At 39.2% G+C, this 16092-nt stretch overlaps 1 protein-coding gene across 43 annotated transcripts in view; it reads right to left on the reverse strand.

The window, feature by feature from the left end:
• The window catches only part of MICAL2 (microtubule associated monooxygenase, calponin and LIM domain containing 2), a 159770-nt gene that overhangs the window by 72544 nt on the left and 71134 nt on the right, over positions 1 to 16092 (reverse strand). For 42 of the 43 annotated variants that reach the window (XR_006939411.1, XM_046942224.1, XM_046942222.1 and 39 more), the window contains 7 exons: positions 8692 to 8899; positions 7939 to 8055; positions 6746 to 6847; positions 4791 to 4946; positions 3582 to 3682; positions 1655 to 1912; positions 912 to 1027 (listed from right to left, as the gene is read on the reverse strand). Coding sequence is in view for 42 of the 43 variants with exons in the window: in XM_046942224.1 (XP_046798180.1) it covers positions 912 to 1027; positions 1655 to 1912; positions 3582 to 3682; positions 4791 to 4946; positions 6746 to 6847; positions 7939 to 8055; positions 8692 to 8899 (1058 nt within the window). In the remaining variant the exon portion in view is untranslated. Of the gene's footprint in view, positions 1 to 911; positions 1028 to 1654; positions 1913 to 3581; positions 3683 to 4790; positions 6518 to 6745; positions 6848 to 7938; positions 8056 to 8691; positions 8900 to 16092 lie in introns of those variants that run through there. The other variant, XM_046942254.1, reaches the window with a different exon arrangement.

Here is a 16092-nt window from a genome sequence, read left to right on the forward strand (position 1 = left end):
AAAAGAGTCTGAGCAGCTACAGGAGAGCAGGGCAGCTGCTGTCAGCACCAAAGTCAGCAGCTTCAACCATCAGACCATTGCCACACCAGGATTACTGGTGTAGTTAACAACAGGTTTTTGCTGTGATCAAAAAGTCATTACACAGAGAAGCTTATGATTCAGCATTACAGCGATTCATCTTTGCACACATTTATCAGTCTAAATAGAGAGGGCAGTCGACCTGCTAAGCCAAAATGCAAAGTTAAAATCACAGATACTAATAATGAAAGCTGTTGGCTTTAAAGTATTTGTTTACAATTGTGTTTCAGTAATTAACATCTTCTTTGTTATTGAAATTAAAACAAAAACAATCAACACAGCAAACACAAAACACAGTTGCTGAGATGCTTGGAGAGTTAGCTCTTTTTACAAGTTCATAGAATCATAGGATGGTTTAGGTTGAAAAGGACCTTCAAGATGACCGAGCTCCAACACCCCTGACACGGGCAGGGTTGCCATCCACTAGATCAGGCTGCCCAGGGCTCCATCCAACCTGGCCTCGAACACCTCCAGGAGTGAGGCATCCACAACTTCTCTGGGCAACTTGTAGTTGTTAAGCTACAGGTTTAAAGATAACATAAGATTTTTCCCAAAGATTATACTTAAATCTAGTCATTCATAATTTAAATTAGTGATTTAGACCCATGTCATGCATGCTGCTGGATCTCTGAATCAGTTTACAGAAGCTTGCAAAGCAACAGCCTACTGCCACTGTAAACTGTTTAGTAACCTAAAAGAATGGGTAATTTCAACTGATTGCCACTGCAGGGAAACGGAATTTTTATCCAGATGGTGTTTTATCTTCCACTGCCTTCAACCAAGACAGCAACTCCTTGAAACACACTGAAAATGAAGACAAAAGCAGAGCTCACCGTTCAGCAAGGATTTCTAGTGGGGGTTTTCCTTGAGCCCAGCTCCGCACCATCCAAGCAGTATCAAAAGCAGCTAAGAAGCCTCTTGCACAGCCAGTACCCATTGGCCAGAAAGGCTGGAAGAGACATTTACATTTTAACTCTTTGCATTTCTTCAGGTTTTATTACAGAACTAACTTGTGATGTGAATTTGGAGTCAAGTTTTTTTTTTTAAAGGTGGTGGGGCAGGGTATGAGGGTGGCAATTATGCCTTTTTTTCTTTCCTCTCCTAGTTTTCATTTGGACTAGTCTTCTCAAACACTTCAGGCTGTCAGTCTTGTTAGAAGTAATAATTATAAAACAAATAAAACGAACGTATCCATTAGCTGTAACACACACTTTTCTCTTAAGAAAGAAAACATATTGAAGCAAGGAGGCTGCAATAAAACTTGGACTAAGTTTTTCCCTCTGACTGAAGTCAGGAGAGTTATGCTGTGCACCTAAGCTGAGGACACACAGCTCACAGTTTTCAGACAGAAATACAACGTGCATAAAGCAAAACAGAATCCCAGCCAGGGACTACCAGCCAAGCATTAGTTATGACATAAACTATGGCATTAAAAAAAAAGAAAAAAAGAATAAAACGTCTACTCCAAAGAAGGTACGTTTGTTTCAGGACATAGAAGAGAATAGAAAGATTGCTTGAGAAGGCAGATAAAATGGCTGGATTAAAAGAAGTATTTGGAATATAAGCCTAGATATACCTCAAGTAAACTATCTCCAACAAGTGCAACCAGAAGCCGATGTCTGTGCCTTTCTCTCACCAGTGCAGCATTCTCAGATGCATACATAGATGTAAAATCAAACATTGCTACATCTGGTTGCCCGTAGTGATTAATTGCAAAATCCAAGGAAGGCAGCTGATAGTTAGTCGCAAAGTCAGCAGCTTCTCGAGCGTAGGACAGCAAATTGCCCTGGTTCACATTATCCCCACAGAGGAGTAACTCGGTATCATTATAGTCCTGCAAAAAAGAGGGGTGCAGGATTACATATTCCATCTATCCTCTCTGAAATGGAGCCTTGATGTCTTGTGGCATCACAGTGGAACGTATATCTCCCAGCATAAAGAACCAAGGGAAATTTATCATGATCTCTGAAAAGTACACAAATATAGGTTTCTTCTGCTACCGCAAACAGGAACACTATGCCAATACTGAAAAGCAGCTTTATTTGCAATAAAAGATTATGGAGCCTCCCAGCTCTCTGGCTATGTGTTTTCTTCATAACTTCCATTCTATCAAAAGATGCGATCATCATCACTCCAACTCTTTTTCCTTTGAGTGCACCCCACATCAGAAAAAACAAAAGGGAGCAGAAATAACTACGAAACAAGGGTGTTAACATGCTAGTCTCAACCTGAAGGTTTGACTTAATAGCTCAGTTAAGTTGACACATTCAAACTTGGACCACAGAAGTTTTTCTGTTCTTGTCTTGGGTTGATTTTGCTTTTTTTTGTTTGTTTGTGTGGAGTTTTTTTGTGTGTTTGCTTTTTGTCTATTTGTTTTTCCAGCCAGCGTGGTAAAGGACATTCCCTTTGCAGGTCACACTATTTAAAGCCAAAGATTATTAATAAGGCAGCTTCTATTTACAGCTTAATCATGGATGAGACCCCTAATCACAAGGATGATGCCACAGAATGGCTATGAGCCTAGCTGTCTTTCAGCAGATTGTTCTCTTTGCTCAGATGTGAGAGACTCAGGAAGATGATTGCCAGGCCACAGCCAGAGCTCCTCTTCCTTAAATGCCCCACCCCACCCACCTGCAGACATCAGCCTCTTAGATTCAAGGGCCACCCACCACTATCCCATCACCTCTGAGACAACCACCCTTCACCTCTACTACTCTGGCTGCATCCTCTAAAAAGGCTGAAAATTGTAGCATTGAGTTAAGTGGTCCCATCAGAAAGAAGTCTTCCGACAGCTCCCTACAGGCATTTCCTATGGGAAATTATAATTGACTGTTTTGGCATTGTCTTACTTCACAAGAAAAGTTGCCTACTACTGCATTTCCAGGAAGAGAAATTTAAATAGTGCCTTAAGTAGTGCCAGAACACTTTCTAGAAACAAAGGAAAAATAACTCCTTCTTTTAGAGAACAAAAAAAATAAATAAAAGGAAAAAACACTGTCTTTCAAAAGGCCTCAGAAATTTCCAAGCATTTTTGAAAGCTCAGGCCCTCATGTTTATGCACTTGTTCTAGCAGGTTTCATCAACATTGAAGAATTTGCAACTTAACCTGGGTAGATTATAACACTTCCTTGTTTACCTGATAAAGCTGGACATAGTTGTGCTAAGGTTAACTTTAAAATAAATTAGGTTCTTATTTTTTGGGTTGATGACAATACCACACATTTCCAAGCTGAATGAAAATCCCACTTCAGCCAGACTCAAAACTGAGAAATTTAGCAAGTATCATTTTCAGCTCTCTATAGGAACTTTGTGCTAGCAGAGGAAAACAACAGCAACAACAAAAAACAATTAACAGAGTAAGATCTAAGTAATCTGAGCTTTAGTCAAGTGACCTAATAAGTCTATAAACACCTTCTATAATATGGAATAACATTTATGCAGATGTTCACACTTATTATGCGTCAAATAAATGCAGTAAAGCTTTACTCAGAATTTTTACGTACATTTATAATCACTCCTTTCTCCAGAAGACTCTGTTTTTTTGCTGTCATCACAAAATAATGTGTGCTATCTTTGTAGTAAACAATATTCTCCAGGTCAATTCCTGAAAAAGAATACACTTGTTACAAAGTACAAGGCATTTTCTGTCATTTACTAACAATCCTACAGTGAGACCTACAAGTTTCTTCTTAGAACACGCTCGCTTTCCCAAGGAGATTGGCACTACCCAACAAGAGTTAGTCGCCAAATAATTCAAAGATATTTGGCATTCTACTAAGGGAAAGCCAGTTAATTACAGCCTTATTAATAGGACCTTTGATAGGACAAGGGGGAACAGTTTTAAACTAAAAGGGGGGAGATTTAGATTAGATGTCAGGGGAAGTTTTTCACTGAGAGAGTGGTGAGGTGCTGGAACAGGCTACCCAGAGTGGTTGTGCATGCCCTGTTCCCGGAGGTGCTCAAGGCCAGGTTGGATGGGGCTCTGGGCAGCCTGATCTAATGTCTGATTCAGTGGCTGGCAACCCTATTCACAGCAGAGGGTTTGGAACCAGGCAATCTTTGAGGTCCCTTCCAACTCAAGCCCTTCTATGATTCTATGATGAATCTTCTGGGGGGCAGAAAGAGGAATAAAGGGAACAACATGCTTTTTAGGTTGCTAGACTTCTGGCTTTGGGTCTAACCAGGAGTTTTGATGTTGTTACAATAGCAATATTAATAATAAATTAGCTGTAAGAATGGAATTGTTTCAGAATAGTTGCATCCCTTGGAAGTACAAACCTGTTTTCATACTGATGTATTTCACAGTTTATATTCAAAAACTTATGGCACTTTATCAGATCTGCACATCAAAAAGAAGAACAAACCCCTCCCTAGACGGGCAACACCTTTTCACAGGGTTTAAGCCATTCAGTATGTGAACAGACACAAACAAAACAAACCATGCCTTAAGGGAAATCTTTGGGCACTGGAAAAGTTCTTCCCAAGTTGTTGGGCATGGCTTTTTGGTTTTTGTTTTTTTGTTTTGTTTTTTCAGTTGAGAAGAATTTAAACACTATAACAAACAACAGTGTGGCAACACCTAAGCTAAAAAGAAAATCCCACATCATAAATGTACATAGCTTCCCTTGGCAAGATTATGACATCATCAGCACTTTATCATTTGTTTTTTAATGAAACGTATTTAAATTGATGCTAATAGGAAAATTCTCCACCTGTTTCCTCTTTAAGGTCTTGGAAGAACTTCTGATTGAAGATGAAAGCAACGCCACTAATTTCTTCTACTTTGGCTTCTGCAGTTGTATTTCTGTTTATAAAATTGGCAGTGATAGCTATAGCTAGCTTTCCACGAAACTCCTTTCTCCTAAAACCTGGCAAGCAAAGAAAATAAATAAAAGCACTGAAAACTTCACATAAGAATATGAAGGAGGGTCAGCTGAAGAATACTTGGCCTAATCCAGTATTTCATCAAACAACGCAATCAGCACATTCCATCTCCAATTCCCACTGAATGCAAAGTCTTTTCCCCCCAGTCCCACCTGCAGAAGTGGAACTGTACTGTATTCAAGATAAAGGCTCATTTTAGAAACGAAGAAAAAAACAACCCACTGGAGTCTGAAGGGGAACTAGGGAAAGAAGTTGAACACGAGAAGTTAAAGACAGGGGGTGAATGAAGATAAACAGGAAACAATGCAGATAAATTTAATGGAGGGAAACGTTTTTAACCTGCTGAATAACAAATGTGATGTGTTTTAGTTGGGCAGTAAACAGTTTATGAAAAAAAACATGCAAAAATCATTAGTCAAAAGCAGCGTCTGAGAAAACAGAAACCTCTATAACAGGGCTTAGCTGCACACACTAAAAACTAATGCAGTTTTTCAAAAATTTTAGGGGTTGAAAAATATTCAGTAGCTTAACTTTTTATTTCCAACATGAGCAGTTCAACAAGCAAAGTTACTTGCATTCTCACCTCATCCTATTTTGCTTCCTTTCACAAAAACACCTGCTCAGCACCCATCCTGCAATCACACATTCAGTTTTCCTGCTTGTGTATTCCTTTCATACATAAGGAAATTGTGAAGTAGATTCGGTATTTTTAGCTAATTGCACATGACCTGACAGAGAATACATGTACTTCTATTAAGAAATCAGTCAGCTATGATTTTTCTCACTGCACGTCTTGATACATTCTCCAGATTTCATTGGAATAAGTTTTACATGAAAATATGAGCTTCTGTATGTAAATAATCTTCAGGGCATGAAATATTCCCTCAGATCCTGTTACAATGATAACTATCAGCTTCTCAGTTGAGTCTGCAGCTGAGGTAAGAATAATTTTGTTTTGCTGACACCTGACTACTTAAATAATCCTTCATAGGGGATAGGTGGAGAAGAGTGGGGAGATTTTTCTAATAGAAAATATCATAAGGAGTTAACTCTTAGCATATTGCATTTGACAGACATAAGAAAAAAAGCCCTGATCTATTACAAAGCTAACAAAAAAAAAAAAAAGGGAAAGGGAGTATCTGGTGAACTTAAATTAACATGGATATAATTAAAGCTACAAGGAAGGCATATAATTAGGTAACAAGCTTGTCCGTGTGATACAGCAGCAGCTTAAGTAGTGTCTCACTAACAAAGAGCTCAGGCAGTCCACATTCTCAGCACTGACTCAAGACCATTAAGCGCCCCCCCAATAATTTATCTTTTCAAATTGTTTCCAAAGTAACTGCTTCTGAAGTTAAATCATCTTTACACAGGACTTACACCTCTGATGCCTTCATTAAATACCTGTCAGTCACCTTTTGGTCATTAGCTCAAGCATATGGCACAATAGCAAAGACAATGCAATTCCTGACATGCACCTTGTCAGTCCTCTTTAAGTTAAATAATCATGCTATTACCTAACACTGGAGGTAGCCCAATGGAATCACGCTACATTCTGGAGGCAAAGCAGATACAGACAGTGCTGAGAATCAGTCACAATATTTAAGTATCTTTATTTTGAGCCACAACTTAACAACAAAAGTAGAACACAGCACATCAAAAAACTTGTTTTCTCAGACATCAGTGGATTTAAAGTGTGTTGCTTTTTGTTCTCTGACTTCCAGGTCTTTCAATATACCCTAACAGAAAAAAACAACATGGCTAAAAGCAGACATTCACCTACCTTCTAATGTGTTTCTGCGGCCATCTGCACCAATAATAACATCAAATTCATACTCTGACAGTGGGTGATCCACAGGGAGAAACTCAGCCCTCCAACCTATCTCTAAAAGCACAAAGAATCAAAGAATAATATTTTTTCAGAAATACAGCAGGGTTTTCAGTCTGAAGAAAAGGGATCAGGATAAGTGGTCTATTTCTCATTCAAATGGATTTACATTCTGCCTCAGATCAATGCAGGGAAGTTCTGCTGCAGCCAGAACTACGTTCAGACTGCATTAAGCAATGTGTCAAGCTCATAAACTGCCAACGTAAAAAGGAAGCCTTTATTTGGATCACCTAAAGCACAAAACTTCCTCTAAGGCCCATATCACAAGTACATGCTCACAAAAATAGTCACACAACTACTTTATTAAGAGAGCATGTATACATATTAACAGGAAGAGATGGGTTTTAAAAGAAGAAAAATGGCCTCCTCACATCTGTACTTTTAATTCTGTCTTCTAAATGGCAACTTAATAGAATAGTGATGAAGCTGAATTCCATATTTGCATTAACTTTAAATTGTTTGACTAAAAGTGTTTGTATTGCCAACATTTAAAAGATATATAATGGGTTTTAAGTACTTTTAACAATTTATTTGTTCTAGTATTGGCACATGAACATTTACATAGTAAATGGGATAGCATAGTATTTTAACAAGGTAAAATTTAAAAATATTCTATTGCTGTTACTCCTTAAATACTAATATATAGAGAGATTTTTTCTTAATTTCATAGAAAAATCTTGCATAAGATGACTGATAAGACCATGAGCAAGCAGGAGTAGTTTCAAATGTGAAAGCAAAATGAGGCCCCAGCGTGCTTCATCCATTCTCTATATTTATATTATCAATCAAAAATTGTTTTTGCAAGAAGATACCAGAAAGCCACACCAGACTCCCTACAAAGCCTCAAACGCATGCCAGAAGGCACAGTACAAAACCTCAACTTTTAAAGCTGGATCATATTTTAAGAATTATCACAGCATTGTCACAATGATACTTATTATGCCTACAGTTGCAGACAGCAAACCTGGCTAAAAAAGAAGGGCAAGAGATACCAATTCCTTTAAGCAGAATTCAACTATCTTGACAGATTTCTCCTAAGACTTGACATGAAGTTACTCTGTAAAGAATCACATTATGATAAACCATACTTTGATTTTCCTGATCTTCAGGGGGTTCCAGGACTTTCACAAATTCTAGATTCACATGGATTTCAACTCCTAGCATAAGTGCAACTTTGAAAAGGATAAGTTGAAGTTGTCGAATACCTGTAAATAGCAAGAAGCACAGATGTATTTAATGCATAAGCAAGTACAGGTGCTGTCAGCATGCCACCCAGCTGATATTCATTGTTAACAAAAGCATACAGCACTATTATTTCCCATATTGTGGTGAATTCAAACGTAGCAACCACCACAGGACATTGGTCTCTTACTTCTCATTTTCCAGACTCATAGGTAATAAAACTAATTTCCATAAATTTCTTTAAAAAAATTTTAAGCCTGCCTTAACAATATTTAGAGTACTTGTATACCCAATATGCTAACCATCTGAGGAAAAAAATTTTACAGCACAAAAATATTTCCCTGTGAAATACCACACTTACACCTATTTTCTCATTAGGAGCTGCATCTACCTTTAGCATACTAGAATGAACATCAGGATTCTACATACAGCTGTAATAAAAACCTATAGTTTAACAAGTCCAGACTAAACAAACTGCTCCATAAGACTGTCATTTATCCAACTGCTGTTTTGGTTAAATGCAACCTTTTATTCTCTCTCCTTAACGTGCATACACATGTTTACAGCAGGTAAGCATTCTGTCAAGCAGAGAAAGTCTCCATCAATCTGATCTCCACGTCCCTTTTATCTGAACACAATCCATATCCTTAGGTACTTACTGATGTGATCAATGGATCCTGCACAGAATTTCCCATAAAATTTCTTCGCTCCCAGTCCCCGGAGGTCATGGATTGTAAACGGCCAGAGATGCAACACATTGTTTCTTGAAAAAGTGTCCCGCTTCTCCACGACGACAACTTTGGCTCCCAGGAAGGCAAGTTCTATGGCAGTCCGCAAGCCACATGGGCCACCTCCAATAATTAAACACTATCAGAGGAAAGAGGAAGTTTGACACAGGATTTGGTACTGGTTTCTAAATAATCTCTAACTTATTCTATTGTTATGACTCGATATTCGGTCAGACTCATGCTACCAAGAATGTCTTCAAGTCGACTGTATAAATCAATAAACAGAAATTTGGTTTGCATGGGGCATTTAGACAGTTTACAAAGGAGGATGAATTTCTTCATGCACATGTAAGAACATCGGACAAAAGGGTGTGACAGAAGGAACTGTGGAAAGCCAAACACCTCTTAGAATCTGCTTGAATATCTCTCAGTTACATTCAGCATTTCAGAAGTGTCTGCAGTACATAGTATTACACTTACAAAAAATGGAACAGAAATAAGCAGTCTTCATGTAGGCTTTATTTATTTAGTAAGAGGGAATTGGTGCACATTTGCTGGAGCTGATAGGTAAGCCAGCAGTCTTACTGTATTAGTTACCCTCGTCCAAACGAGGAAATATCCTTAATAGAAGAGCCTGGTTCATCTGCTGCTGTAAGGCAAGGGTATGTCAGGGAAGTCAGCAAGGGAAGTCAGCAAGCTTGTCCTGCTTCACCAGAGGTGGGGAACATGGCAAGCCTTATTCCATTTCATGCAGTGGCCAACATGCTTAGCATTAAGACAACCGCTCCTTAGGGACCTTAATCTGAATGTGAGCATTCTTAGAAGAAAAAATGCAACTATTAAAGAGAATTCTCAACTAAATTTTAGCTGACAGCTGTGAGTTTTCACAGATTAACAAGCAAACCATTTCCAGAAAACTACTAATTAAAATCCAAATAGATCTGATGTTTACAGTTTCCTGCTTGATTACTAAAAACTGCCTAGAAACAGTCTTGGAAGCTCAACAACACTCACATTCCCTCACCAAAGGGCAAGAAGGAAAAAAAACCAACCTCCTAGAACCACGAAGACCTCACAAAACCTACACCATCAGTTCAAGCAATGGGCTTGGGATAGGGAGGGACGAGGTGGGCACGAGCTGAGGGGTGAGCTCTGGATCCAAGGCTGAGCTGTGCCGCAGACCCAAAACCATTATCTCACAAAGCAGACATGTTCCTGTGTGTCCCACATACATAGCCAGACAGTGATTACAGTTTCAAAGCAAGCGTGGACCGTATCTGGAGGCTCATTGGATATGAGTCTGGTTCCCATTACAGTTCTCTTTCATAAAATGGGGTCATTTATTTATTTTGGTTTGTTCACTCGTTTTCAGGTTTCAACATCTTAAAAATTATCTGGCACTGACTTCTACCCATGACTTTTGTCCAAGCAAATCATATCAGTATAAAAATGTCTTTTTTTTTTTTAATTGAATAATGAAAAGAACTCATATTCTCACTGAAATATAAGGTGGTTTTGCAGTGATTTAAGCAAGTGTTCTGTTAACTAGTTATTAAGTAAGTTAAAGTTAGGTTGCTGTACTTCCATATCCATACCTGGATGTTTAAGAACAACATTCCTCACTGCATGGTAAGTAGTAAGAAAACATCAACAGATACAGTCATATAAAGGAGAAAAATATAGTGCAGAAGATACCCTGACTTAAGAAGAGGATTGCTGACAGAGGCCAGGTCAACTTTTCTGTTCATCTTTGTGATTAACACGAGTACTCTGAGTTCTGACAAGCAAGTGACTGCCTTCACAGCTACACAGACTTCCAGCCCTGTTTAGCCAGCAGTTAGAAACATTTCACAAATCAAGACCATACATGGTTTGATAACAGCTTTTTTTCTTTCCCCCTCGGGGGGGTGGGGAGAGGGTTAGGTTTTTTGGGGTTTTGTTTTGCTAACGAACTGTATTATATATAAATAAATGCAACTTTAAAGAAAACAGAATCCCCCCCAAAACAGTCTTTTGAGATTTAGTCATAGTGGATCTTGCCAAATAATAAAACTCACACAGAAGATATTGTTAGTCCACCCTGGTGCTCCACACCATGGTATGTTAAAACTTAAGGAGGATTTTACCCTCTCCCCTCTTCCTATCAACACTGACGAATTATCTCACTAATTGCCTGAGGACCCTTTGAAAAATGGTTGTGTATTTGTCATCCATCCACGGTTACCTTCAATAAACATATTTGTGTCAAAACTATTTGTTCTTTGATTTATTAAGGATACTTCCCGCTGATGTAGAGCTTACATTTGGCACTTCGTCTTCTTTCTTAAAGCTTCTGGGATCAAAACTAGCATAAAACTCTTGCAAAGGTAATGCCTACTGCACTTGTGCTCCTACCTTTATTGCATAAGGAAAGTGACCATATCAGTCACCTGCCACAGCCCTTCCTTCCCAGCTCTCCACTTGCAAATTAAGCCATAGAGCAAAGAAACCTTCCTATCACCAGCCTAGAAGGAGACTTGAGTAGCTTTTTGTTTTCAGCAGCTGTTACCACAGACTTCTGGTTCATTGGGGGCTGGTCTTGAAATTACTTTATTGCAATTTACTTTATAAATAAGCACATGCGTATTTTATAGAACTTGGCTAAAGTCTCTGAGTACATAATAAGTTTCTATGGCACTGTTAAAAAGCACTGTATTTATCTGTCAAATACAGTCATCTGTTTCTGTAACTTGTCCCATACCATAACCAAAACTCTACTTACAGCAGTAACTTCACAGATTGTTTTCTAGGTTCAATTAAAAAGCCATCAGAAAGTTTCACATATGATATAAGCACACACAGTATTTGTTAAGTCTCTAGTTTGATTCTCCTCAAAGAAAGTAAATCTAACAGCTGGAGATGTGCCTGCTCTGTTAGTATGTTTAGGAGTGACAGTACCTGAAAAACCTCTGACAAATGCTTCTACACTGCATAAGGGCATGTAGCAACGACCTGAATGACAGCACAAGTTACCCCTCCAAAAGTGGGATGACTTGTGTGCCTGACACAGTTTTTCAGTATGATCTCCTGCAAATAACACACAGATTAATGACGTTGGAAATGGAAGTGGAGGAAAAGGAAAGAGGAAGAAAGAGCAGGGACCTCTCACAACCCCTCCCATTTCTCATCATTAAATCCTCAGCTTGTGAATCCCGGCACCTATCTCCCATTCTGGAAAAGCCACATGCAGCTTAACAGCTGAGAATCTGCAGAATGCCTCCATTGGTTTTCACACAGCAAAGTGAGCTTAAAGAAATAACAGATTTTGAAAGAAAGGAAGGAGAGAGGAAGAACATTAGCACTATGTTAAAAACAAACAAACAAAAGGACCAACGAAACAAAAAAAGCTTCAGAATGACCTATCCGGTCACAAAAAATCTCACTGACTTCAATAAATGCAAAGGCAGAATTAAAAAAAAAAAAATAATAATAAAGTAACGATAATGTTTAGTATTGACATGCTCACACTCAAGGAATGCAGCAGTTGGTAGCAGTACGTGAATGCTGAACACAGCCAAACAACATTTCTTTGCACAGTTACAGACAGAACCCACTGCAGCTCAGTGTGTTGACATTCATATTGCCCAACTCTAAATCCCTCCGTCCTCTCCTGTCTGAGGTACTCAACCATTAAATTAGTTCCAGAAAACAGAACTGTTCCATGATGACGCACCACCCCTCCCAAATATCTTCCTAATATGAAGATGAAAGTTACAAACACAGCAGGAATTCAGAACTTTCTCATTTCTACCCTCTCAGCTGCTCAGAGGTGGAATGGAAATAAATTTTGGACAGGAGATTAACTGCAACTGGATTGACACAGAGAGACCTTTTGTTCCATGGCACACCAGCTAGAAGCACCATTTCCACTCTCCAGTGCAAATGTACACGTATACCAGTGAAAAACTAATGAGAGTTATCCACCTAGATTATCTAACCTCCTCTAACTGGTACACAGTGTTCACCCAAATCACCACTGGGGACCCACAGGGATGGCTCTTGCCACAGGAAACAGGCATGAAGGGAGGCCTTCACCACACACCTGGAAGCCACTGGCTGGTGCCACAGGTGCCCCTGGCAGCCGTGGGACCCCTCACAGGGTCAGAAATCCCACAGCCAAAGGGCCCGCAAGGCTGCACAGTGACAGGCTATGCTGTCTTCCCATGGCAAACCTGCTCCATGGTTTGCACTGGGCTGCAGACAGTGCATCCAGGACACCCCAGTCTTCAAGATGCAACACTGGGAGGGACAGGGATGCATCAAGAATTACTTTCACTGACACCACAGGATTACATCCTACATGGATTTGAGCAAGTGTTTATTCACGATAGAGCTAAATGTGATGCAACATAAGATAGCCATGAAATTTAATGAAACAACACATTTTCTGGATCAGCAATGACTTTCTCTGGAAAGGCTCCAAAGGAAAACAGCTGCAGAAGCATGGAAGGCAGACAGCTACCAGAAGTGCAGCAGGAAGCTCTCTCCACCACAGCGCTTTTCAATTCATCCCCTTTAATACATAGAAGAATGCCTTTGGCAGAAACAGGGCTGCTCGGTCGGACATTCCTGACTTACTGACTTCAAGTTCATCTCACATTTGTAGCCTCAGATTTTATCACATAAATTCAGTGACAGTCACTGGATACTGACGTGCAAATGTACCCTGAATCTACTGAATAGACAATAGAACTTTTTTTTTTCCTTTTTGGAAACATCATAATTCAAGCCACTTCAAAGTTTATATGCCGCTTCAGACAACATTAAAATTTTAAGAGCTACAGCTTTACTAAAAGCAATCAGCAGGTTAAGTTCAAATAGGTATATTGTGCATAGGCACAATGTGTTTTGTCAGCCTAATACATTGAGTCTGGTTTTGCTGCAGCCCTTGTCTACCAAAGCATTTAAATACATAGTTATGCCCTTAAATCCAACAACTCTATTTGGATGCTCACTGTTTCACTAGACCAAACCCCCTCTGGTATAAAACACTTGCATCTCCCTTACATGCTGCTGTAAGGTACCAACCATGTGAGCTACGCAAGCACAGCAGTCCCTCGGCAGTCACATGCCCTACACTGCTCAACATGCTTGTACTCACTGCCTGTCACCCAACTTGATAAACGCTGCCCTACCTATAGAGCTGGGTTTACTAAAAAGCAACAGACCAGGACCGTGTCAGTAATAGCGATAACCACAGACAAAGATGGCGGAGAGCGTTCATTTGTCAATAGTATACATGATATAAAATGGATAGTGCCAAGCTGAAATAAGAATTATTTTGTAACATAAATTATAACCAAAGTTTCTGTGATTTACAGATCTATACTACATGCAATTGTTAAAAGAAAAAGAAAACATTCTTTCACCAAAATAAGAAGGGAAAAACCATATAGGAGCTAATTAAACTTACTCCACAAAAATGAATTTTAACCTTGCTAACATTATAAGGAGCTCATAAAACATACTATAATAGAGGAAAATATGCTTTTAAAAACTGCTTTATTTGACAAAACTAATAATTCAGTTAAACGTATTTTAATGACAGGTCCTAATTCTCCAAAGGGTTATGGAAGCACTTTATTTAAATGTGTTACAGGCAGTTCCAAAAACTACCTTAAAATATGAAGACTAGATGGATCTTGCTGAGCAGACATTTTTGGACACCACATAAATACCACTTTGCAAAGGCAATTGGAACAGCAAGGCTCGTGCACCTCTAATTGCCACCAACCGCAGCAGCAAAACCCCAGCCCAGCGCAGAAATGCTTTTGATCCCACCAGTATTTTAGTTTATTCCCTATACCCTCAGCTGAGCGCCTCACAAATACGCAGCTTGGTCTATTCCTGCCAAAAGCATTTGTATCGATAACTGGCAGAAATGGAGACACTGCTGGTTGTTTTTCTTTTTTTTTTCCCCTTAAAAAGACTGCAGTATGGATTTGAAGCTCCCTAATCTGGGCTGATTTTGGACAGAGCTCTTTCCCCCAGCACTGTGCCCTGCAGTTGCCGCCCTTGCAGCTGGACTCAGTGCAATCCAGGGATCAGAGGATCTATCTTTATTGCACTCCTTTTTTTTATATGGACAAAATGCCAGAAGTGAAACATTAGTACATTTATTGCATTCATTTGGCTCATCTTTACTAGGATTTTTGGAAGATAAGCTTCTGCATGGAAAAAACCACGTGTCTTCATTTTTCCTGGATGAATTCAGACATGCTTGCCCAGCCACCCTCTCTGTCTCTAGGACATACGTACTAATATTAGATTTGTTCATAAAAATCTTTTCATAGTTTGAAATTAAAACAATGGTATGAAAGACATCTGAAACCTATAGCCTGCTAAGCGACACATCAATGAGAGTCGCCATGCATTCGGTTTACTGGAATTTCAGGAGTTCCTTCACTGACGCATCAAGGCTGACAGGACTTTGTTTTGTGGAATTGGTCTCAAGAGCTCTCTTGTGAGGCCTCGGTCATGCTTAAATCTTGGCTTCATCTCAGAGCTTTTATAACGATTTCTAAAAAAAATAAAACATGTAATTGGTAGACAGGATACAAAATAGTATCTCTAGAGACTTTCACTTCCTTTCCAGGACACTTAGAGTTATTTGAAGAAAACCTGCATATCATCCGACAAGAAACTTCATTCTGCTTTTAATAAAAAGATCACATACCAGAAGTCAGGCAACTGTTTTAATCCAAAGATCTCCTCAAATAAAATACAAAAAAAACCCACCCCTATCATCCTTTGGAATCAAACACGTATGTGCTGTTTTCTCACCTGTCTCTCACTGTAATCGAAACAGAGGAAAAAAAAACAACAAGAAAAAAAAGAGGTGGTGCCTTTCCTTTCTTTTCTTTGTCCATTTGCTTCAACTATCAAAATGAAAACAAGATAAACCTTGCAGAAAGAACGCTGCCTGACTATCTTGGACATGAATACGGTTCACACCACTTATGCACAGTGCCAGTTTTGTGAGTTTATGCCTGTAATGCTGAGATAATACTTTAAAGCTATCTTTAAAAACTTCAGAAAAAAAAAATTAAAAACCAGAAAGAAATAACTGGACAACGCAGATAAGAAGTGGGGGCACCAACAGCCTGGCCCTTAAGCACAGCAGAGAATAAACGGAGACCAAGCCTCGAGTCCTGCAAGCCTTGTGAGCAGTGACATTACTGAGATTGTGACAGCAAGAACAAAATGAATCTGACACATGGTTTCAGAGTCAGGGGCTTAATGAACCACGCTGACCAGCCAGCAGAGGACTTGTCTGCAGACCCAGAGGAAGGG

Source organism: Gallus gallus, chromosome 5, assembly GCF_016699485.2.
Source record: "Gallus gallus isolate bGalGal1 chromosome 5, bGalGal1.mat.broiler.GRCg7b, whole genome shotgun sequence".
NCBI classification, from domain to species: domain Eukaryota; kingdom Metazoa; phylum Chordata; class Aves; order Galliformes; family Phasianidae; genus Gallus; species Gallus gallus.